Raw genomic sequence first — 25866 nt, 5'->3', positions numbered from 1 at the left:
AAATAACTGTCAATCTCCCTCGGCCTGGGGCTCCATACAAGATCTCACCTTGTGGAGTTGCAATGATCATGAGAACGGTGAGGAATCAGCCCAGAACTACACGGGAGGATCTTGTCAATGATCTCAAGGCGGCTGGGACCATAGTCACCAAGAAAACAATTGGTAACACACTACGCCATGAAGGACTGAAATCCTGCAGCGCCCGCAAGGTCCCCCTGCTCAAGAAAGCACATATACATGCCCATCTGAAGTTTGCCAATGAACATCTGAATGATTCAGAGGACAACTGGGTGAAAGTGTTGTGGTCAGATGAGACCAAAATGGAGCTCTTTGCCATCAACTCAACTCGCCTTGTTTGGAGGAGGAGGAATGCTGCCTATGACCCCAAGAACACCATCCCCACCGTCAAACATGGAGGTGGAAACATTATGCTTTGGGGGTGTTTTTCTGCTAAGGGGACAGGACAACTTCACCGCATCAAAGGAACGATGGACGGGTCCATGTACCGTCAAATCTTGGGTGAGAACCTCCTTCCCTCAGCCAGGGCATTGAAAATGGGTCGTGGATGGGTATTCCAGCATGACAATGACCCAAAATACACAGCCAAGGCAACAAAGGAGTGGCTCAAGAAGAAGCACATTAAGGTCCTGGAGTGGCCTAGCCAGTCTTCAGACCTTAATCCCATAGAAAATCTGTGGAGGGAGCTGAAGGTTCGAGTTGCCAAACGTCAGCCTCGAAACCTTAATGACTTGGAGAAGATCTGCAAAGAGGAGTGGGACAAAATCCCTCCTGAGATGTGTACGAACCTGGTGGCCAACTACAAGAAACGTCTGACCTCTGTGATTGCCAACAAGGGTTTTGCCACCAAGTACTAAGTCATGTTTTGCAGAGGGGTCAAATACTTATTTCCCTCATTAAAATGCAAATCATTTTTGACATGCGTTTTTCTGGATTTTTTTGTTGTTATTCTGTCTTTCACTGTTCAAATAAACCTACCATTAAAATTATAGACTGATCCTTTCTTTGTCAGTGGGCAAACGTACAAAATCAGCAGGGGATCAAATACTTTTTTCCCCTCACTGTAAGGCCCCACAGTTGACAGTGCATGTCAGAGCAAAAACCAAGCCATGAGGTCAAAGGAATTGTCCGTAGAGCTCCGAGACAGGATTGTGTCGTGGCACAGATCTGGGGAAGGGAACCAAAAAGTGTCTGCAGCATTGACGGTCATCAAGAACACAGTGGACTACCAAGACTCTTCCTAGAGCTGGCCGCCTGGCCAAACTGAGCAATCAGGGGAGAAAGGTCTTGGTCAGGCTCAGGCCTTTATGGTAGCGGGGCCAGACGGAAGCCACTCCTCAGTAAAAGGCACTTGATATCCCGCTTGGAGTTTGCCAAAAGGCACCTAAAGGACTCTGACTATGAGAAACAAGGTTCTCTGATCTGATGAAACCAAGATTGAACTCTTTGGCCTGAATGCCAAGCGTCTCACCTGGAGGAAACCAGGCACCGCTCATCACTTGGCCAATACCATTGCTATGGTGAAGCATGGTGGTGGCAGCAGCATGCTGTGGGGATGTTTTTCAGCGGAAGGGACTGGGAGACTTGTCGGCATCGAAGGGAAAGATGAATGGACCAAAATAGAGAGATCCTTGATGAAAGCCTTTCCCAGAGCACAATTGGACAACAATCCTAAGCACACAGCCAAGACAATGCAGGAGTGGCTTCGGGACAAGTCTCTGAATGTCGTTGAGTGGCCCAGCCAGAGCCCGGACTTGAAACCGATCGAACATCTCTGGAGAGACCTGAAAATAGCAGTGCAGCAACGCTCCCCATCCAACCTGACAGCACTTGAGAGGATCTGCAGAGAAGAATGCGAGAAACTCCACCAAATACATGTGCCAAGCTTGTAGTGTCATCCCCAAGAAGACACTAGGCTGTAATCGCAGGCAAAGGTGCTTCAACAAAGTACTGAGTAAAGGGTCTGAATACTTATGTAAATGTGATATTTCTGTTTATTTTTTATTTTTAATACATTTATAAACATTTATATAAACTTGTTTTTGCTTTGTCATTATGGGGTACTGTGTGTAGATTTGAGGGGGGGAAAGTATTGAATCCATTTTAGAATAAGGCTGTAACGTAACAGTGTGGAAAAGGTGAAGGTGTCTGAATACTTTCCGAATGCATTGTACATATCTACCTCAATTATCTCATACCCCTGCACATCGACTCAGTACTGGTACCCCATGTATATAGCCAAGTTATCGTTACTCATTGTGAATGTATTATTACGTGTTTTACTTTTCTATTATTTCTATATTTTCTTTCTCTCTGCATTGTTGGGAAAGATCCGTAAGTTAGCATTTCACTGTTAGTCTACACCTGTTGTTTACCAAGCATGCAATGAATAACATTTTATTTTAAAAAGTTGTTTCACCCCAGGTTTCTATGAACCTCCAGCCTGGTGATCCAGTTGGTTTGTTCTTTTAGCCTCTGTGGTGGGTAAAGCCAGTGGGGACTGAGGGGGCTGGTGCTCCTGTCCTCCCTCCAGGATAGTACAGTTCTTTGTTGAAGACGACTGCCAACCTCACACGCCGGCCACTGGCATCATATGGATGAGCTCTTGGTTTGGGGAATGAAGAGGGGGTGAATTGTGGCGGTTTTGAGGGTTAGGGTTTTTCTACGTGGGCTGGCGGTAGGAGGTAGAGAGCGGGGCCTGTTTTAAGTTGTGGTGCACCAACATGATGGCATGATCCACTTCATCACGTGCTTCCTCAGCCCAGTTATCCTCTTAGTGCTGAAAGAAGGAAGTGACCAAAATGCCAGAATGTGCCAAAGCTGATCAGCGGGATCTAGGGTTACGTAGACTGCCTTCATACCTATGACTATTTTAATTTTATTTCACCTTTATTTAACCAGGTAGGCTAGTTGAGAACAAGTTCTCATTTGCAACTGCGACCTGGCCAAGATAAAGCGTAGCAATTCGACACATACAACAACACAGAGTTACACATGGAATAAACAAAACATAGTCAATAATACAGTAGAACAAAAGAAAACACAAAGTGAGTGCAAATGAGTGAGTGCAAATGAGGTAAGTTAAGGCAATAAATAGGCCATGGTGGCGAAGTAATTACAATATAGCAATTAAACACTGGAATGGTAGATGTGCAAGTAGAGATACTGGAGTGCAAAGGAGAAAGATAGATAAATAAATACCGTATGGGGATGAGGTAGGTAGATAGATGGGCTGTTTACAGATGGGCTATGTACAGGTGCAGTGATCTGTGAGCTGCTCTGACAGCTGGTGCTTAAAGGTAGTGAGGGAAATATGAGTCTCCAGCTTCAGTGATTTTTTTTTCAGTTCGTTCCAGTCATTGGCAGCAGATAACTGGAAGGAAAGGCGGCCAAAGGAGGAATTGGCTTTGGGGGTGACCAGTGAGGTATACCTGCTGGAGCGCATGCTACGAGTGGGTGCTGCTATGGTGACCAGTGAGCTGAGATTAGGCGGGGCTTTACCTAGCAGAGACTTGTAGATAACCTGTAGCCGGTGGGTTTGGCGACGAGTATGAAGTATGAAGCGAGGGCCAACCAACGAGAGCGTACAGGTACAGGTGTATGGGGCTTTGGTGACAAAACGGATGGCACTGTGATAGACTCCATCCAGTTTGTTGAGTAGAGTGTTGGAGGCTATTTTATAGATGACATCACCGAAGTCGAGGATCGGAAGGATGGTCAGTTTTACGAGGGAGTGTTTGGCAGCATGAGTGAAGGATGCTTTGTTGCGATATAGGAAGCCGATTCTAGATTTAATTTTTGATTGGAGATGCTTAATGTGAGTCTGGAAGGAGAGTTTACAGTCTAACCAGACACCCAGGTATTTGTAGTTGTCCACGTATTCTAAGTCAGAGCCGTCCAGAGTAGTGATGCTGGACGGGCGAGCAGGTGCGAGCAGTGATCGATTGAATAGCATGCATTTAGTTTTACCTGCGTTTAAGAGCAGTTGGAGGCCACGGAAGGAGAGTTGTATGGCATTGAAGCTCGTCTGGAGGTTAGTTAACACAGTGTCCAAAGAGGGGCCAGAAGTTTACAGAATGGTGTTGTCTGCATAGAGGTGGATCAGAGAATCACCAGCAGCAAGAGCAACATCATTGATGTATACAGAGAAGAGAGTCGGCCCGAGAATTGAACCCTGTGGCACACCCATAGAGACTGCCAGAGGTCCGGACAACAGGCCCTCCGATTTGACACAATGAACTCCATCAGATAAGTAGTTGGTAAACTAGGCGAGGCAATAATTTGAGAAACCAAGGCTGTCGAGTCTGCCAATAATAATGTGGTGATTGACAGAGTCGAAAGCCTTGGCCAGGTCGATGAATACGGCTGCACAGTAATGTCTCTTATCGATGGCGGTTATGATGTCGTTTAGGACCTTGAGCGTGGCTGAGGTGCACCCATGACCAGCTCTGAAACCAGATTGCATAGCGGAGAAGGTACGGTGGGATTCGAAATGGTCGGTAATCTGTTTGTTAACTTGGCTTTCGAAGACCTTAGAAAGACATGGCAGGATAGATATAGGTCTGTAGCAGTTTGGGTCTAGAGTGTCACCCCCTTTGAAGAGGGGGGTGACCGCGGCAGCTTTCCAATCTTTGGGAATCTCAGACTATACGAAAGAGAGGTTGAACAGGCTAGTAATAGGGGTTGTAACAATTTTGGCAGATAATTTTAGAAAGAGAGGGTCCAGATTGTCTAGCCCGGCTGATTTGTATGGGTCCAGATTTTGCAGCTCTTTCAGAACATCAGCTATCTGGATTTGGGTGAAGGAGAAATGGTGGGGGCTTTGGTGGGTTGCTGTGGATGGTGCCGGGCAGTTGACCGGGGTAGGGGTAGCCAAGTGGAAAGCATGGCCAGCCGTAGAGAAATGCTTATTGAAATTCTCAATTATAGTGGATTTATCGGTGGTAAAAGTGTTTCCTAGCCTCAGAGCAGTGGGCAGCTGGGACGAGGTGCTCTTATTCTCCATGGACTTTACAGTGTCCCAGAACTTTTTAGAGTTAGTACTACAGGATGCAAATTTCTGTTTGAAAAAGCTAGCCTGTGTATATTTGTTCCTAACTTCCCTGAAAAGTTGCATATCACGGGGGCTATTCGATGCTAATGCAGAACGCCACGGGATGTTTTTGTGCTGGTCAAGGGCAGACAAGTCTGGAGTGAACCAAGGACTATATATATTCCTAGTTCTACATTTTTTGAGTGGGGCATGCTTATTTTAGATGGTAAGGATGGCACTTTTAAAGAATAGCCAGGCATCATCTACTGACGGGATGAGGTCAATGTCATTCCAGGATACCCCGGCCAGGTCGATTAGAAAGGCCTGCTCGCAGAAGTGTTTTAGGGAGCGTTTGACAGTGATGAGGGGTGGTCGTTTGGTCGCAGACCCATTACGGATGCAGGCAATGAGGCAGTGATCGCTGAGATCTTGATTGAAAACAGCAGAGGTGTATTTGTAGGGCGAGTTATTTAGGATGATATCTATGAGGGTGCCCGTGTTTACGGATTTGGGGTTGTACCGGGTAGGTTCATTGATCATTTGTGTCAGATTGAGGGCCTCAAGCTTAGATTGTAGGATGGCCGGGGTGTTAAGCATGTCCCAGTTTAGGTCACTTAGTAGCACGAGCTCAGAAGATAGATGGGGGGCAATCAATTCACATATGGTATCGAGGGCACAGCTGGGGGCAGAGGGAGGTCTATAGCAAGCGGCAACAGTGAGAGACTTGTTTCTGGAAAGGTGCATTTTTAGAAGTAGAAGCTCGAATTGTTTGGGTACAGACTTGGATAGTAATACAGAACTCTGCAGGCTATCTTTGCAGTAGATTGCAACACCGCCCCCTTTGGCAGTTCTATCTTGGCGGAAAATGTTATAGTTAGCGATGGAGATTTCAGGGTTTTTGGTGGTTTTCCTAAGCCAGGATTCAGACACGGCTAAGACATCCGGGTTGGCAGAGTGTGCTAAAGCAGTGAGTAAAACAAACTTAGGGAGTAGGCGTCTAATGTTAACATGCATGAAACCAAGGCTTTTACGGTTACAGAAGTCAACAAATGAGAGCACCTGGGGAGTGGGAGTGGAGCTAGGCACTGCAGGACCTGGATTAACCTCTACATCACCAGAGTAACAGAGGAGAAGTAGGATAAGGGTACGGCTAAAGGCTATACGAACTGGCCGTCTAGCACGTTTGGAACAGAGAGTAAAAGGAGCAGGTTTCTGTGCACGATAGCATAGATTCAAGGCATAGTGTACAGACAAAGGTAAGGAAGGATTTGAGTACATTGGAGGTAAACCTAGGTATTGAGTAATAATGAGAGAGATATAATCTCTAGAGATGTTTAAGCCAGGTGATGTCATCGCATATGTAGGAGGTGGAACAACATGATTGGTTAAGGCATATTGAGCAGGGCTAGAGGCTCTACAGTGAAATAGGACAGTAATCACTACATTTTTACATTTTAGTCATTTAGCAGACGCTCTTATCCAGAGCGACTTACAGTAGTGAATGCATACATTTCATACAATTTCATACATTTTTTTTCTGTGCTGGCCCCCCGTGGGAATCGAACCCACAACCCTGGTGTTGCAAACACCATGCTCTACCAACTGAGCTACAGGGAAGGCGGACTAGCCAGGACAGTAATGGACAAGGCGTATTGATATTAGAGAGAGGCATGCATAGCCAAGTGAACATATGGGTCCAGTGATTGGTTGGGCTGACTGGGGACACGGCGATTCAGACAGTTAGCAGGCCGATCCTAACAAGCTAACAGTTAGTAGGCCGGGGCTAAACAAGCTAGCAATTAGCAGACCGGGGCTGGCAAGCTAACATTTAACTGACCGGGTGCCGGCAAGCTAGCATTTAGCAGCCTTTGGGGGACGTCGCGATGGGGATAAGTCTGTTTTTGGCTCTTCGTGCGGTGACGTCGATAGACCAGTCGTGGAATTAGTAGGGTCCCAAGTAGCTCTAGATAGCTAGCAGGCCGGTTAGCAGAATGGGCCTTCAGAGGATGTCGCGCCTGAGGGGCCTGTTGGAATCCTCGGGCAGATTATGTCGGTATTCCAGTCGTAGAGGATCAGCGGGGTTCCGTGCTCCGTACCGGCAGTAGAAGGGGTCCGGATATTGTAGCCCACAAGTGGGCTTCGGTGGTAGCACAGGAGCCCTGGCCGAGCTAGCTTCAGGCAAATTGGTGCTTGCTCCGGGATGGAAACGCTAGCCAGGAGTAGTCACCCGGGATTGCAGTTAGCTAGTTGCGAAGATCCAGATGAAAATGTTCAGAGTTTGCGGTAGGAATCCGGGGATATGGGGGGAAAAAATAGAAAATAATAATAGGTCTGTTATGCTCTGGTTTGAGTCACGTTTTTCAAACTGGCGAGAGCTTTCCGAGCTAAAGGTTAGCTGATGACCGCTGGCAATGGTTTGCTGACTGATAGCTGGTAGGTAGTTAGCTGGCTAGCTTCAGTTGAGGGATTCCAGATCCGAAGTAAATAGAAATACTTTAGAAAAACAAAAACAGATCCACGCCACATTGGGTGAGGCGGGTTGCAGGAGAGTGTTTAGAATTTGAGGTTTAGGAAAATATTTTTAAAAGATATGCTAAGAAAAAAATGTAAAAAGATATATACAAGGGACACGACAGGACAAAGACGTCTGACTGCTACGCCATCTTGGAAATCACTTAGACTATATAGATTGTGTGTGTGCGCACAGACGCATCTCTGGCTACGTAGAGTGTGTGTGTGTGTGTGTGTGTGTGTGTGTGTGTGTGTGTGTGTGTGTGTGTGTGTGTGTGTGTGTGTGTGTGTGTGTGTGTCCAGACTTATGGCTATAGAGTGTGTGACCACAGTCTGTTCCGTTCTGTCCTTTAGGTGGTGAGGAAGATGATGTGGTTGATGGACCATGTGTTCAAGTACACTAACTTCGGCCTGGTGTCTCTTATCCATGGGGACTTCTTCATCAGACAGGTGAGACAGACTCTCGGAGACCTCTATCTATCTGGCTGGCTTTTGCTCGGCCGCCACCTGATGGCTGATAACTACCTAACTGCTCTTGTGATCAGATATCGTTTTATGTGGCCTTCCGCTAGATCAGCCAGACTAATGCCACAGCATCCGGCACACACATCTACAGTGTCAGCATCTTGAATCTGGCCTTCTGCACTCTGACAACCTCTATCCATCTTTCCACACTGTCATCGTCTCTATCTCTTCAAAAAAATCTGAAAATGCCTAAAAATGTGTTTTATATTTTCACCAATGTTTGTATTTGTCCCATAGGTAATAAAATGCTAACCTACCACACACATACACTTTTACCTACCACACACACTTTACCTACTTACACACACACATATACTTTATTACCTACCACACACACACTCATTACCCATGCGCTCCAACTGAGCAGTATATCAGCGCAGCAGGAAGGAAACGGCTACAGCCTCCTCTTCTAACAGGGAACAGCCAGGCAGGCCCAGTGGACAGTAGAGTAGTGTTGTGGTACTGTACAGTAGTCTAGCCCCTTGGCCTGGAGTGACCCAGCCTGCAGTGTGGGAGCAGCTGGAAGACAACAGAACAGAGAGCAGTGTTCTGCCTGGGGGACGAACCGACAGACGGAGAGAGAAGACAGAGAGGCAGGCAGACAGATGGACGGGGACAGACTGACAGTAGCGATGGGGGGGTGGATAGTTACATATCGCAATATTATTTTGGATGATATTATATCGATACTTTGACTCCCAAGTATTGAGTTGTAAAAATAACAATAAAGTAAATGCACCAAAACGGATATTTTCAACCTATAGCTTGTTCTCCATCTTCTTTTTAAATAAAGCCAACATGTTTTCAGCACTTATTTCCATGACTGACCAAAACAAATTATATCATGCTATCTCTTGTCTCTCTGCAGCAGACATATAGTGAGCAATATGTTTGGAACATTAAATCGCAGTATTGAATCTCAATACATATAGAAATGTGAGAATCGCTATACTTATCGTATCGGCACCTAAGTATTGTGATCGTATCATGAGGCCTTAACAGACTGGGAGAGCAGACAGACAGACCGACGGGCAGAGGTGGACACAGACTGAGACGGATGGACAGGAGGACTGGTGCTGTAGAGAGGGAGAGAGCGCTGATTCAGTTACAGTGCCAGTTGCATGCTGGCCCAGCAGCTCCAATCTCCTCTGGCCTTCCTGTCACGTGGCTCGCATTCCTCCCTCCAAATACCTCACACTCCCTCACACACTGAACATCTGCACTGTTGGCACCACGCTCTTTACTTAGGCTGGACTGACCGGACTGGCATGCATCGCACACACACAAGCATGAAAAGACAAATTGCACAACAACCATAACACAACACTAGACAGTATGATGCAGAGCCATATATTTAGATCTTATGGAAATATATGGCTCTGGTATGATGTATTACTACATACTATGCTCTTTACTTGGACTGCTCCACATGGCACTCACACTAGCATGAATGCTGACACACACAAATCAATCAATATGCTACTGCATATTGTACCAAGTACCTGGAGTTCTACTTGGACTTGCATTATCTCATACAAATATGAAGGCAGATGCCGACACATGCAAACTAGAAAAGGTAATTGTCCTGAAGGAAAAATTGTCTGCTTGCTTCAGCTGTCCAAAATAATTTTTTAAGGTTGTGCAAGAAGTTTTGGGGTTTAGATTGCTACATGTTGAGAAATTGAGGCGAACATGAAGGCACATGCCGACACTACACATGCCATAACATGCATAACTTGACCAACATGTATAACTGTATTGTATAACATACCACGTACTAATCACACAGATACAGAAACCCAATACTGGCACATGAATCCAGCCTCAGTGTGTTGATGCCTGTTAAATTTGGCCAGCAGCATACCACCCTGCATCCCACTGATGGCTTGCTTCTGAAGCTAAGCAGGGTTGGTCCTAGTCAGTCCATGGATGGGAGACCAGATGCTGCTGGAAGTGGTGTTGGAGGGCCAGTAGGAGGCATTCTTTCCTCTGGTCTAAAATAAAAAATATCCAAATGCCCCAGGGCAGTGATTGGGGACCCTGTGTAGGGTGCCGTCTTTCAGATGGGACGTTAAACGGGTGTCCTGACTCTCTGAGGTCATTAAAGATCCCATGGCACTTATCGTAAGAGTGGGGGTGTTAACCCCGGTTCTCATACAATCATGGTCACCTAATAATCCCCAGTTTCCAATTGGCTCATTCATCCCCCTCCTCTACCCTGTAACTATTCCCCAGGTCGTTGCTGTAAATGAGAATGTGTTCTCAGTCAACTTACCTGGTAAAATAACGGATAAATAAAAAATAAAAACTGCCTCTGAATCTGGCCTAACTGGCAATCAATCCACAAACCCTGCTAGTGTTATCTCTACTGCTAATGCTCCTACTGCTAATGTAACCACGGCTCATATGAACCTTGCTGTCCATTTATCTCAATGTAGCTTGGCTGAGTGTTACACTGATACTGTAGTGTAGTGTACCCTCTAAACTGGGTTGTGACTTGTTCATTAGGCACCAAACTGAATAAAAGATTTGAAACACGCAGAGACTACCTGGACTTGTCCAATAAGATTTTAGTTTTCTGCTGTGATACGTCTTGAAATGTTTTCCCTCTGTGTACAGTACACTACCACAGTAATAAAGAATAAAACAAATGAAAGCGGAAGCTTTTTGCTAAATCTTTTAGTGTGCGGATCCTTTACATTTTCTGTATATCTAAACATTGTCCCTTGTGCAGACAGCCCTGATAGCGCCCTCATGACACCCCTGTTGTGTGTTCCTGTTTACCCCACAGGGTAAAGCGTACCGGGACAAGCAGCTGATCTACCTAAAGGACCACCTGGACCGGTACTACCGCAGCCGCGACAGGAAGTGGATTGTGCTCTTCCCGGAGGGCGGCTTCCTGCGCAAGCGGCGGGAAACCAGCCAGGCGTTCGCCAAGAAGAACTCACTACCGCCCCTGACGCACGTGACGCTGCCGCGGCTAGGTGCCACCCAGGTGATCCTGAAGACCCTAGGACCGCAGCAGGAGAACGGCAGCCTGGGAAAGGAGGCCAGCACGGTGCACCCCAGACAGTCAGGTGGGTAACCAACACACACACACACCATGTACATACATAAACTCTCTTTTACAATTGTCACTTCTCTCACACACAAACACACACATTGACACACACACATTCAGAAACACACCAACACACACACATTGAGACACATGTTAACACACTGTCAAGACAGAAGCTCCCTACACATACACACACACACGCTCTTCCGTTTCACCTTACACTGCATCTAAATCTCTTGTCACCTGAGGTCTGAGAGGACTCTGACCCCCCCCCAATCCTGTCAGACTGTCGGGGACAGGTACAGACAGAACCATCTGTTCACCTATTATAGTCATCTAGGATCAGGTCAGCCTGCAGGGCTCACCAAGCAAAGGTCTCCTGTGCTTGAAGCAGGGTTGGGGTCAATTGAAATTATTAAGCGATTATAATTGTAATATATACAGCTTCTCATTTTCAGTTTGAGAAGTCATTGAACATTGGTGCCCTTTTTTTCAATGATTGAATTGGAAGTTCAGTTGACATCCTGAATTGACTGACTTCCATTCGAATCAACCCTACCCTGGTTTAAAGGGTATTTTACCTGATTCCAGGTAGTCACCGATTCCTGAAAAAGATGTTATCAGGACGCATCACCATCCATCACTTCCTGCTCTTTGACTCTCCCGGTCAGTTATCAACCATGCCTGTGGTTCCCAGAGTACAACACGCCCTAGTTCTATACTTTCCAAATGGGGGGGAGAGAAGGAGATTGTGGGTATTGAAGTAGTAATCAGACATATGAATTTGGCATGAGACTCAACAATTTATCTTAAGCTTTTGATTAGATCAAAAAAGTGGATTAATGATTTTGTTGTTGAGTAGGCCTAGTTTTCAAGTAAAATACCTCTTTCAAAATACCTCCCCAGGGCAAATCTTGTCACACTGTCAGTAAACTACACATCCAACTCCCAAAACTCTGTTTTTTCACTGGTAGCCTCTTTGATAAATATTGACCGTTTTTCTTTCAAACAACCATATTGTTCCTGTAAATATTGTCACTCTTCCTATACATACAATGTGTAGTGCAGATCTTGATCAAATGGGAGTTTTGTATTGAGCTGGCTGCCTGTTGACGGAATACTCACATCAAATCATCACTTCTCTGTTGGAGTTCCCTCTGAGAATGCTGTTTTAAATGGGAGGGCGTGGGCTGGGGGGGGGGGGGGGATACACGCAGTGTCACATATATGAAGGAGCCAGAAATTGCAACTGAGGTTCCCTGGACCCCCAGCGACAGTTTCCAGTAGAGTAATTTCTCTTTCTGGGGACCAGGCCTAAATACACTGATTGAGTGGGAGGATGTCTCCGCAATTAAGAAAATGCTCTGAAAATGACATGTTTATTTTACCCCCCACCCAGGCTGCATACACCCGCACAAACACACAGACACACGCATACACAGACAGACACACACAAACACTAGGCTTGGGCGGTATCCAGATTGTCATACCTTCACACCGACCTTGTGCCATACTGGGATATTCGGTAATACCGGCAGTCAACACAAGGGGGCTGTTTTTAAACGCCACTGATACTCTGTAACCCGAAGGTTAGCAATGCTAACTAGTACATGTAAAATCCAAAAGAGAATGCTAACTAAATGCTGATGAGAATGCATTTTGTACAAGTAACTCAAAAATGCTACTTACAGTTTGCTTCACGCACAAAACAAATATTAGCCAGCAAGGCTCTTGATGCAGGAGGGGGTTCTCTGCTGTTACTAAGCGAATGGTTGATTTTGGAAGAAGCTAACCACTTAGCTAGATGACTAACTAGCTACTAAATTGAATGCACAACTGCAGAGCACACACACTCACACACAAGAATCCCCCGTCACACAAACAGGCATACGCACGCACATTGGAATTCCCTGGCTTAAGATCAAAATCCATTTTAAATGAGTCCTGCTGCATTTCTAGTAATTGTAAAGTAGTTTTGGGGCCAGCAGTATTGAGTGAGCGTGGCTAAGGGGTCTGGCCACCATGGGGGTTGCTAATGCAGCTAACTCCAGTGGCCTTCAATAAGAGGCTCAGCACTTACAGTTGAGCTATCAAATACATCCAGGTCTATTGAAAAGCATGGAAGTACATGTGTAACAGTGTAGGTTCCGTCCCTCTCTTCGCCCCAACCCGGGCTCGAACCAGGGACCCTTGCACACATCAACAGCCGACACCCACGAAGCATCGTTACCCATCGCACCACAAAAGCCGCGGCCCTTGCAAGGCAAGGGGAAACCCTACTTCAAGTCTCAGAGCGAGTGACGTCGCTGATTGAAACGCTATTAGCGCGCACCACCGCTAACCAACTAGCCATTTCACATCGGTTACACATGCTTCTTAAGTAAAACAAAAATTCCAATAAAGAATCATGTAATTTAATAGGTGGGGACTGATGATGATGGAGGATACTAAGGGCTTGATGATTAAAGCCTGATTTATACCCTATACAGTAATGCAACGCAAGAACTACAATTAGCTACACAACGTGGCCATTCTGCGTCGTTGCGTCGTGCAGCCCCGCAACAACAGATGTTTATAACATTTGCGGCCCCCATGCACTTACCACAAAAGCCTTGTTTTCTAAGTTCAACGTATTGTACATTGCTTTCTGTAGCTTTTTTTTGGTTTGTATTGTCATTACCACAGTATACATGATCCCAATTTTAGCTCCAAGATGATTTGTTGGTGCGCCATAGTTTTAAAACTCTGTGCATAGTGCTAAAACAATGGCATCGTTTCTGAATTCCGTCATCTTTATGTACCTTTGCCATTATAAACTTGACGCAAATACGCAGGATCGCGAATTTGCGTTGCGTCTGTACAATGTAAATTAGGGGGGGTGTAGAATGTCCCCGAGGGAATGTCCATCGGGCGAGCAGCAGGGTGGTGGGAGGTGTGAGGTTAAAGAACAAGAATACAAATAATAGTATATACATATTTACAAATGTATCAATGGTAAATGTCCATTGGGTCCATTGGGGGGTGGGGGCAGGATAAATGTCCATGGGGAAAGGTCCCAGTGGAGGTCTGTGCATGGCCCTGGTGCTGAATATGAACTTATCCATAAACGTACTCATAAAAACAGCAGCTCGTTGTTGTATTCATTGAGACTCTCTCTAGTCATAGTTTTAACACTGAGTGTACAAAACATTAGGAACACCTGCTCTTTCCATGACAGACTGATCAGGAGAAAGCTGTGATCCCTTATTGATGTCACTTGTTAAATCCACTTCAATCGGTGTAGATGAAGGGGAGGAGAGAGGTAAAATAATGATTGTAAACCTTGAGACAACTGAGGATGAATGGGCAAGACAAAGATTTAAGTGCCTTTTGAACGGGGTATGGTAGTAGGTGCCAGGCCCACCGGTTTTGTTTTGGCAAGAACTGCAGTTCTCTGTGTTTTTTATGCTCAACATTTTCCCGTGCGTATCAAGAATGGTCCACCACCCAAAGGACATCAACATGGGCCAGCATCCCTGCGGAACGCGTTCGACCCCTTGCAGAGTCCATGACCCAACGAATTGAGGCTGTTCTGAGGGCAAAGGGGGGTGCAACTCAATATTAGGAAGGTGTTCCGAATGTTTTGTACACTGTCAGTGGAGGCTCCTCAGAGGAGGAAGTGGAGGACCATTCTCCTTAGTGAATTTCATAAAAATCTAAGTGGTGAAACATTAAAGTTATCCTTTTTAGATAAAACTATACTAAATACAGTGCTTTTGGTAAGTATGCAGATCCCTTGACTTATTCCACATTTTGTTAGGCCTTATTCTAGGTCTTATTCATTTTGTCTAATTCTAAAATTGATTAAATTATTTTTTTTCTTCATCAATCTACACACAATACCCCATAATGACAAAGCAAAAACAGGTTTTTAGAGATTTTTCCTAATTTATAAAAAATTATATTCAGACCCTTTTACTCAGTAGTTTGTTGAAGCATCTTTGGCAGCGATTACAGCCTCAAGTCTTTTTGGGTATGACGCTACAAGCTTGGCACACCTGTTTTTGGGGAGTTTCTCCCATTCTTCTCTGCAGATCCTCTCAAGCTCTGTCAGGTTGGATGGGGAGCTTCGTTGCACAGCTATTTTCAGGTCTCTCCAGAGATGTTCGATCGGGTTCAAGTCCGGGCTCTGGCTGGGCCACTCAACGGCATTCAGGAGACTTGTCCCGAAGCCACTCTTGCATTGTTTTCGCTGTGCGCTTATGGTCGTTGTTCTGTTGGAAGGTGAACCTTTGACCCAGTTTGAGGCCCTGAGCGCTCTGGAGCAGGTTATCAAGGATCTCTGTACTTTGCTCCGTTCATCTTTGCCTCGATCCTGACTAGCCTCCTAGTCCCTACCGCTGATAAACATCCCCACAGCATGTTGTTGCCACCACCGTGCTTCACCATAGGGATGGTGCCAGGTTTCCTCCAGATGTGACACTTGGCATTCAGGCCAAAGAGTTTAATCTTGGTTTCATCAGACCAGAGAATCTTGTTTCTCATGGTTTGAGAGTCTTTAGGTGCCTTTTGGTAAACTCCAAGTGGGCTGTCCTTTGCCTTTTACTGAGGAGTGGCTTCCATCTGGCAACTCTACCATAAAAGCCTAATTAGTGGAGTACTGCAGAGATGGTTGTCCTTCTGGATGGTTCGCCCATCTCCACAGAGGAACTCTAGAGCTCTGTCAGAGTGCCCATCGGGTTCTTGGTCACCTCACTTCTCCACCGATTGCTCAGTTTGTCCAGGCAGCCAGCTCTAGGAAGAGTCTTGGTGGTTCAAAACTTCTTCCATTTAAGAACTTCAAATCCAATTTTATTGGTCACATACACATGGTTAGCAGATGTTATTGCGAGTGTAGCGAAATGCTTATGCTTCTAGATTCGACAGTGCAGCAGTATCTAACAGGCAATATCTAACAATTCCACAACAAAACCTAATACACATAATCTAGTAAAGGAATGGGATAAGAATATATAAGTATAAGATATATGGACGAGCGGTGACAGAGTGGCTAAGATGCAATAGATAGTAAAGAATAGATAGTGAAGGATACAGTATACATTATATACATATGAGATGAGTAATGCGAGATGTTTAAACATTCTTAAAGTGGCATTATTAAAGTGACTAGTGTTCCATTTATTAAAGTGGCCAGTGATATCAAGTCTGTAGGTAGGCAGCTGCCTCTCTATGTTAGTGATGGCTTTTTAACAGTCTGATATCCTTGAGATAGAAGCTGTTTTTCAGTCTCTCGGCCCCAGCTTTGATGCACCTGTACTGACCTCGCCTTCTGGATGATAGCGGGGTGAACAGGCAGTGGCTCGGGTGGTTATTGTCCTTGATTATCTGTTTTGCCTTCCTGTAACATCGGGTGCTGTAGGTGTCCTGGAGGGCAGGTAGTTTGCCCCCGGTGATGTGTTGTGCAGACCACACCACCCTCTGGAGAGCCCTGCGGTTGTGGGCGGTGTAGTTGCCGTACCAGGAGGTGATACAGCCTGACAGGATGCTCTCATTTGTGCACCTGTAAAAGTTAGTGAGGGTTTTCAGTGACAAGCCACATTTTAATCAGCCTCCTGAGGTTGAACAAGAGCTGTTGCGCCTTTTTCACCACACTGTCTGTGTGCGTGGACCATTTCAGTTTGTCGGTGATATGTACACCGAGGAACTTAAAACTTTCCACCTTCTCCACTGCTGTCCTGTCGATGTGGATAGGGGGGTGATCTCTGCTGTTTCCTGAAGTCCACAATCATCTTTTTTGTTTTGCTGACATTGAGTGAGAGGTTATTTTCCTGACACCACACTCCGAGGGCCCTCACCAGCTCCCTGTAGGCCATCTCGTCATTGTTGGTAATCAAGCCTCCCGCTGTAGTGTCGTCTGCAAACTTGATGATTGAGTTGGGGGCGTGCATGGCCACGCAGTCGTGGGTGAACAGAGAGTACAGGAGGGGGCTGAGGACGCACCCTTGTGGGGCCCCAGTGTTGAGGATCAGCAGAGTGGAGATGTTGTTTCCTACCATCACCACCTGGGGACGGCCAGTCAGGAAGTCCAGGACCCAGTTGCACAGGGCGGGGTCGAGACCCAGGGTCTCAAACTTAATGATGAGTTTGAAGGGTACTATGGTGTTGAATGCTGAGCTGTAGTCAATGAACAGCATTCTTACATAGGTATTCCAGATGGGATAGTGCAGTGTGATGGTGATTGCATCATCTGTGGACCTATTGGGGTGGTAAGCAAATTGAAGTGGGTCTAAGGTGTCAGGTAAGGTAGAGGTCAAATGATCCTTGACTAGTCTCTCACTTCGTGATGACAGAAGTGAGTGCTGTGGGGCGATAGTCATTTAGTTCAGTTACCTTAGCTTTCTTGGGAACAGGAACAATGGTGGCCATCTTGAAGCATGTGGGGACAGCAGACTGGGATAGGGATTGATTGAATATGTCCGTAAACACACCAGCCAGCTGGTCTGCGCATGCTCTGAGGATGCGGCTAGGGACGGCATCTGGGCCGGCAGCCTTGCGAGGGTTAACACGTTTAAATGGTGTACTCACGTCGGCCATGGAGAAGGAGAGCCCACAGTCATTTGTAGCGGCCCGCGTCAGTGGCACTTTATTGTCCTCAAAGCGTGCAAAGAAGTTGTTTAATTTGTCTGGAAGCAAGACGTCATTGTCCGCGACGGGGCTGGTTTTGTTTTTGTAATCCGTAATTGTCTGTAGACCCTGCCACATACGTCTCGTGTTTGAGCCGTTGAATTGCGACGCCACTTTGTCTCTACAGCATACTGACACTTCACTTGTTTGATTGCCTTACGGAGGGAGTAACTACACTGTTTGTATTCGGCCATGTTTCCAGTTGTCTTGCCATGATTAAATGCGGTGGTACGTGCTTTCAGTTTTGCATGAATGCTACTATCAATCCACGGTTTCTGGTTAGGGAAGGTTTTATTAGTCACAGTGGGTACAACATCTCCTATACACTTCCTTATAAACTTGCTCACCGAGTCAGCGTATACGTCAATGTTATTGTCTGAGGCTACCCGGAACATATCCCAGTCCATGTGATCGAAGCAATCTTGAAGCGTGGAGTCTTATTGGTCAGACCAGCATTAGATAGACCTAACCACGGGCGCTTCCTGTTTGTTTCTCCCGATAGCAGGGGAGAAAAAAATGGGGTCATGATCTGTTTTGCCAAAAGGAGGGCGGGTGAGGGCCTTGCATGCATTGCGTGTTACTCGCTCGTGTACTGCAATCGATATGCTGATAGAATTTAGGTAGCCTTGTTCTCAAATTAGCAATAAATGCAGCCTCAGGATATATTTACATAAAGTCCAGTGAAGTTCCTTGATGGCTGTCTTGGTATGCGCTTGCAGGGGGATATACACGGCTGTAACGATAACTGAGGAGAGTTCCCTTTGGAGATAATAATGTCGGCATTTGATTGTGAGGAACTCTAGGTCAAGTGAACAAAAGGACTTGAGTTCTTGTATGTTGTTACAATTACATCATGAGTCGTTTATCATGAAACATACACCCCCGCCCTCCTCCTTACTAGAGAGATGTTTATTCCTGTCAGCGCGAAGCACTGAAAATCTCGTTGGCTGTTCGGAGTCCGACAGCATGTCCCCAGCTAGCCATGTTTCCGTGAGACAGAATATGTTACAATCCCAGATATATCTTTGGAAAGCAACTCTTGCCCTGATTTCGTTGACTTTGTTAACTAGGGACTGGACATTAGTGAGTAATATACTCATAAGCGGAGGGTGGTGTACGCGCATCTGAAGCCTTACTAGAAGACCGCTCCGGTACCCTCTCCTCCGGCGGCGTTGTTTTGGGTCGGCCTCTGGAATCAGTTCAAATGCTCTGGGAGGTGCAGACAAAGGATCCGCTTTGGGAAAGTTGTATTCCTGGTCGTAGTGCTGGTAAGTTGACATCTCTCTGATATTCAATAGTTCTTCCCGGCTGTATATAATAACACTTAAGGTTTTCTGGGTTAACAATGTAAGAAATAATACATAAAAAAACGAAATACTGCACAGTTTCCAAAGGGCGAAGCTGCCATCTCTACCGGCGCCATCTCATCAATGCTGCAGAAATGTTTTGGTACCCTTCCCCAGATCTATGCCTCGACACAATCCTGTCTCGGAGCTCTATGGACATTTCCTTCGACCTCATGGCTTGGTTTTTGCTCTGACATGCACTGTCAATTGTGGGACCTCATATAGACCGGTGTGAGCCTTTCCAAATGATGTACAATCAATTTATTTTACCGCAGGTGGACTCAAATCAAGTTGTAAAAGCATCTCAAGGATGATCAATGGAAACAGGATGCACCTGAGCTCAATTTCGAATCTCATAGCAAAGGAACACTTATGTAAATAAGGTTAACATTTTTTATCTAAAAACATGTTGTTGATGTGTCATTATGGGGTATTGTGTGTAGGTTGCTGAGGAAATTGTTTTATTTAATCCATTTTAGAATAAGGCTGTAATGTAACAAAATGTGGAAAAAGTAAAGGGCTCTGAATACTTTCCAAAGGCACTGTATATTCACATCACCAAATTATTGATTAAAAACACACTGTTTTGCAGTAAAGGTCTACAGTAGCCTCAGCAGCAACTCTTGAGGGTAAGCACCATGGTGTAACCGGAGGACAGCTAGCTTCTGTCTTGCTCAGGGTACATTGACTTCAATACAAAACCTAGGAGGCTCATGGTTTTCACCCCCTTCCATAGACTTACACAGTAATTATGACAACTTCCAGAGGACGTCCTCCAGCCTATCAGAGCTCTTTCAGCTTGAACTGACATGTTGTCCACCCAATCAAAGGATCAGAGAATTAATCTAGTACTGAACGCATAAGCTACAGCTAGCTAGCACTGCAGTGCATAAAATGTGGTGAGTAGTTTACTCAAAAAGACAACAGTTGAACAGTTTTTAACAAATTAATTTCTTCCAAAATGAAGGAGAAGCGAGAGAGCTAGCTATATTTGGTTGTATTTTTTGTTTTTACTTTCACTTAGCTAGCAAATGCAGCTAGCTAGTTTAGCCTACTCAAACACCTGGCTCAAACAGAGAGGGATGCTATGTTAGCTAGCTGGCTATGGCTTTTCCAACACTGGAACTCTTCAAAGTCAAGGTAAGCTTTTGGTTTTATTAATGTTTTGCCACCGCGTGTTTGCGTGCACGCTTATAGTGCATGTGAGTGTTTGAATATTCACGTTAGTGTAAAACAGTCTTTGGGCTCTTGAACTGCACTATATACAACACGTGTTATTATTACGTAGTGTGTGAGAGTGTTTGGAATAGTCTGTGTAGTATGTGTTTGTATAAGCGTGTGTGAGTTTGTATTAGCATCTGTATCCCTGGCTGATGAAAGGCACAGCGTTATCGCGCTCTCTCTCACCCTCCCTGATGGTGCCTACAGCCTCACTCTGCTGACTCACACAGGCAGATATTGGGCCACTCGGAGGAAATGGGATTTGATGTTAATATATCAGCCACACAGCTCACTGCCTCCTCCACCACCACCGCTGTGTATCAGCCACACAGCTCGCTGCCTTCTCCACCACCACCGCTGTGTATCAGCCACACAGCTCGCTGCCTCCTCCACCACCACCGCTGTGTATCAGCCACACAGCTCGCTGCCTTCTCCACCACCACCGCTGTGTATCAGCCACACAGCTCGCTGCCTCCTCCACCACCACCGCTGTGTATCAGCCACACAGCTCACTGCCTCCTCCACCACCACCGCTGTGTATCAGCCACACAGCTCGCTGCCTTCTCCACCACCACCGCTGTGTATCAGCCACACAGCTCGCTGCCTCCTCCACCACCACCGCTGTGTATCAGCCACACAGCTCACTGCCTCCACCACCACCACCGCTGTGTATCAGCCACACAGCTCGCTGCCTTCTCCACCACCACCGCTGTGTATCAGCCACACAGCTCGCTGCCTCCTCCACCACCACCGCTGTGTATCAGCCACACAGCTCGCTGCCTTCTCCACCACCACCGCTGTGTATCAGCCACACAGCTCGCTGCCTTCTCCACCACCACCGCTGTGTATCAGCCACACAGCTCACTGCCTCCTCCACCACCACCGCTGTGTATCAGCCACACAGCTCGCTGCCTCCTCCACCACCACCGCTGTGTATCGGCCACACAGCTCGCTGCCTTCTCCACCACCACCGCTGTGTATCGGCCCCTCTGTCACCCGGGGTAAATAAAGACAGTCGCACAACAACAGAGACTGTGTAAACCCAGAGCCAATGACTGCCGAGCTTCTCGCTGGTGGCTTGGCCTGTTCAGCCTAATCAAGCCACTCAACCGAAGCATGGTCGCCAATCTGGTAACTGCTGTTAAACGGGCTGATATGGAAATGCAGGGGAAACATTGTAGTCTTAATGGCCGCTTGTACAAGGTACAGGGCAATAAGGATGACGACGCATTCGGCAGTTAATTGATGACTCGCTTGGTGCTATGCGTTTTGGTTTTTGATAAGCTGTGTATGGGATTTTCCCGTGCTCAGTGACTAATCACAGGTATCCATTAACCCAGGAACCTCCTGATTGGTTAAGAGCATGGCCTGACTAGCCTCATTGTCAGGGAGACCTTTGTCCATGTGTGCATCCCACTTCCCCTATTAGTGCACTACTCCCTATGGGCCCTGGTCTAATGTAGTGCACTGTATAGGGAATAGGGTGCCATTTGAGATGGACACCCTGTGTATGCTCCCTCTGTAACTGTTTACAGCATCCAGGCTACTGCGATGTGGTATCAAATGAATGGCTGTGCTGTCATTACAGTATTGTTTGTCACTGCATCACAGGGAGGTAGTGATAGCTTGGCACCACGCCTGTTTCAGATACCTGGCAGCAAGCTCGGCTTTCACTGTGCCGAGAACCAGATCCCTGTTACCCTCATGGAGATGGGAACACTGTTGGCCTGATACAAAATGTTCAACATTGCCCAGGCAGGAATAGATGTTTACATTTACATTACATTTAAGTCATTTAGCAGACGCTCTTATCCAGAGCGACTTACAAATTGGTGCATTCACCTTATGATATCCAGTGGAACAACCACTTTACAATAGTGCATCTAAATCTTTTAAGGGGGGGGGTTAGAAGGATTACTTTATCCTATCCCAGGTATTCCTTAAAGAGGTGGGGTTTCAGGTGTCTCCGGAAGGTGGTGATAGACTCCGCTGTCCTGGCGTCGTGAGGGAGCTTGTTCCACCATTGGGGTGCCAGAGCAGCGAACAGTTTTGACTGGGCTGAGCGGGAACTGTGCTTCCTCAGAGGTAGGGAGGCGAGCAGGCCAGAGGTGGATGAACGCAGTGCCCTTGTTTGGGTGTAGGGCCTGATCAGAGCCTGAAGGTACGGAGGTGCCGTTCCCCTCACAGCTCCGTAGGCAAGCACCATGGTCTTGTAGCGGATGCGAGCTTCAACTGGAAGCCAGTGAAGAGAGCGGAGGAGCGGGGTGACGTGAGAGAACTTGGGAAGGTTGAACACCAGACGGGCTGCGGCATTCTGTTCTGTTGAACAGCAACAGAACTCTTCTTTCATTCTGGCTGTGTTCATCTTAGCAACGTTTTGAGACAGCAGAGTTGTCCAAGTGCAGTTAAGTGATTTAGTCTAAAAGACCTGCGGAAATTAACAATCTTTTTCTTCTTCCTCCATCTGATCTTTAAATTTGTAACGCACACACCCGCGCATGCGCACACACACACACATATATATATCAGCGTAGTGTCCAGAGCATGGAGGCGCTACCAGGAGACAGGCCAGTACATCAGGAGACATGGAGGAGGCCGTAGGAGGGCAACAACCCAGCAGCAGGACCGCTACCTCCGCCTTTGTGCAAGGAGGAGCAGGAGAAGCACTGCCAGAGCCCTGCAAAATGACCTCCTGCAGGCCACAAATGTGCATGTGTCTGCTCAAACGGTCAGAAACAGACTCCATGAGGGTGGTATGAGGGCCCGACGTACACAGGTGGGGGTTGTGCTTACAGCCCAACACCGTGGAGGACGTTTGGCATTTGCCAGAGAACACCAAGATTGGCAAATTCGCCACTGGCGCCCTGTGCTCTTCACAGATGAAAGCAGGTTCACACTGAGCACATGTGACAGACGTGACAGAGTCTGGAGACGCCGTGGAGAACGTTCTGCTGCCTGCAACATCCTCCAGCATGACCGGTTTGGCGGTGGGTCAGTCATGGTGTGGGGTGGCATTTCTTTGGGGGGCCGCACAGCCCTCCATGTGCTAGCCAGAGGTAGCCTGACTGCCATTAGGTACCGAGATGAGATCCTCAGACCCCTTGTGAGACCATATGCTGGTGCGGTTGGCCCTGGGTTCCTCCTAATGCAAGACAATGCTAGACCTCATGTGGCTGGAGTGTGTCAGCAGTTCCTGCAAGAGGAAGGCATTGATGCTATGGACTGGCCCGCCCGTTCCCCAGACCTGAATCCAATTGAGCACATCTGGGACATCATGTCTCGCTCCATCCACCAACGCCACGTTGCACCACAGACTGTCCAGCAGTTGGCGGATGCTTTAGTCCAGGTCTGGGAGGAGATCCCTCAGGAGACCATCCGCCACCTCATCAGGAGCATGCCCAGGCGTTGTAGGGAGGTCATACAGGCACGTGGAGGCCACACACACTACTGAGCCTCATTTTGACTTGTTTTAAGGACATTATATCAAAGTTGGATCAGCCTGTAGTGTGGTTTTCCACTTTAATTTTGAGTGTGACTCCAAATCCAGACCTCCATGGGTTGATAAATTGGATTTCCATTGATTATTTTGTGTGATTTTGTTGTCAGCACATTCAACTATGTAAAGAAAAAAGTATTTAATAAGATTATTTCTTTCATTCAGATCTAGGATGTGTTGATTAAGTGTTCCCTTTATTTTTTGAGCAGTATATATATATACTTCCGTTCAAAAGTTTGAGGTCACTTTTTTATGGAATATCTACATAGGCCTACAGAGGCCCATTATCAGCAACCATCACCATTATCAGCAACCACCACATTCCAATGGGAAGTTGTGTTAGCGAATCCAAGTTTATCATTTTAAAAGGCTAATTTATCATTAGAAAACCCTTTTGCAATGATGTTAGCACAGCTGAAAACTATTGTCCTGATAATAAAATAAAAATGGCCTTCTTTAGACTAGTTGAGTATCTGGAGCATCAGCATTTGTGGGTTCGGTTACAAGCTCAAAATGACCAGAAACAAAGACCTTTCTTCTGAAACTTGTCAGTCTATTCTTCTTCTGAGAAATGAAGGCTATTCCATGCTAGAAATTGCCAAGAAACTGAAGATCTTATACAATGCTGTGTACTACTTCCTTCACAGAACAGCGCAAACTGGCTCTAACCAGAATAGAAAGAGTGGGAGGCCCCGGTGCACAACTGAGCAAGAGGACAAGTACATTAGTGTCTAGTTTGAGAAACAGATGCCTCAAGTCCTCAACTGGCAGCTTCATTAAATAGTACTCGCAAAACACTAGTCTCAACGTCAACAGTGAAGAGGCGACTCCGTGATGCTGGCCTTCTAGGCAGAGTTCCTCTGTCCAGTGTCTGTGTTCTTTTTCCCATCTTAATCTTCTATTTTTATTGGCCAGTCTGAGATATGGCTTTTTCTTTGCAACTCCTCCTAGAAGGCCAGCATCCCGGAGTCGCCTCTTCACTGACATTGAGACTCTCCAACACACACACACACACACAGTCTCCAACACACAGTCACACACAGTCTCCAACACACACACACACACACACACACACACACACACACACACACACACACACACACACACACACACACGCAGTCTCCAACACACACACACAGTCCCAAACACACACACACACACACACACCAATCTCCAACACACACACACACACACACAATCTCCAACACACACACACTCACACACACAGTCTCCAACACACTCACACACACAGTCTCCAACACACACACACACACACACACAGTCTCCAACACACACACACCGTCTCCAACACACACACACACAAACACACAAACACACACACACACAGTCTCCAACACACACACACACAGTCTCCAACACACACACACGGTCTTCGACAGTCACACACACATACGGTCTCTGACAGTCACACACACACACACAGTCTCCGACAGTCTCACACACACACAGTCTCCGACAATCACACACACACACACACACACGGTCTCTGACAGTCACACACACACACACACGGTCTCCGACAGTCACACACACACATGGTCTCCGACAGTCACACACACAGGCCAAACAGGCTACATCTGTATTTGTAGGCCATTGCAGCCTTATGTCACAGATCAGAGGCTCGGCTTGAGTGATGAGGTTTATCCTCAGATAATCACCTGGACCATGTCACTGCCTACCTCGCCTGCTAGCTCTGTCTGCCCTGTGATGCCATGGCTCTGTGTCTGAAAAGCTTACTTAATCCTCAAATCCTTGCCTCCTCGTTTCCTCAATTTCTCTAAGCTCATTGGAGGAGTAGATCTGAGGGAGGGACTATGGATCCTTCCCTCCAATGAGCTTTGAAGAGGAACTAAGGATACAAGGACGGAGGAAGCAAGGATGTGACGGCTAGTAAGGTTTTCATACACAGCCTGTGTCTGGGCCAGACGTTCCTCTCCTGATGGTTTCAACCCCCCTTAGCTTCACTCGTCCT

At 46.6% G+C, this 25866-nt stretch overlaps 1 protein-coding gene across 1 annotated transcript in view; it reads left to right on the top strand.

The window, feature by feature from the left end:
* Positions 1-25866, top strand: part of lpgat1 (lysophosphatidylglycerol acyltransferase 1) — a 93921-nt gene that overhangs the window by 47717 nt on the left and 20338 nt on the right. Inside the window, exons 4-5 of the mRNA XM_014143983.2 lie at positions 7916-8011; positions 10878-11163. Coding sequence (XP_013999458.1) covers positions 7916-8011; positions 10878-11163 — 382 coding nt within the window. The remainder of the gene's footprint in view (positions 1-7915; positions 8012-10877; positions 11164-25866) is intronic.

This window comes from Salmo salar, chromosome ssa15 (assembly GCF_905237065.1).
Source record: "Salmo salar chromosome ssa15, Ssal_v3.1, whole genome shotgun sequence".
In the NCBI taxonomy this organism is placed as follows: domain Eukaryota; kingdom Metazoa; phylum Chordata; class Actinopteri; order Salmoniformes; family Salmonidae; genus Salmo; species Salmo salar.
The sequence above is the reverse complement of the archived record's forward strand: the minus strand, read 5'-3'. Positions and strand labels throughout refer to the sequence as shown.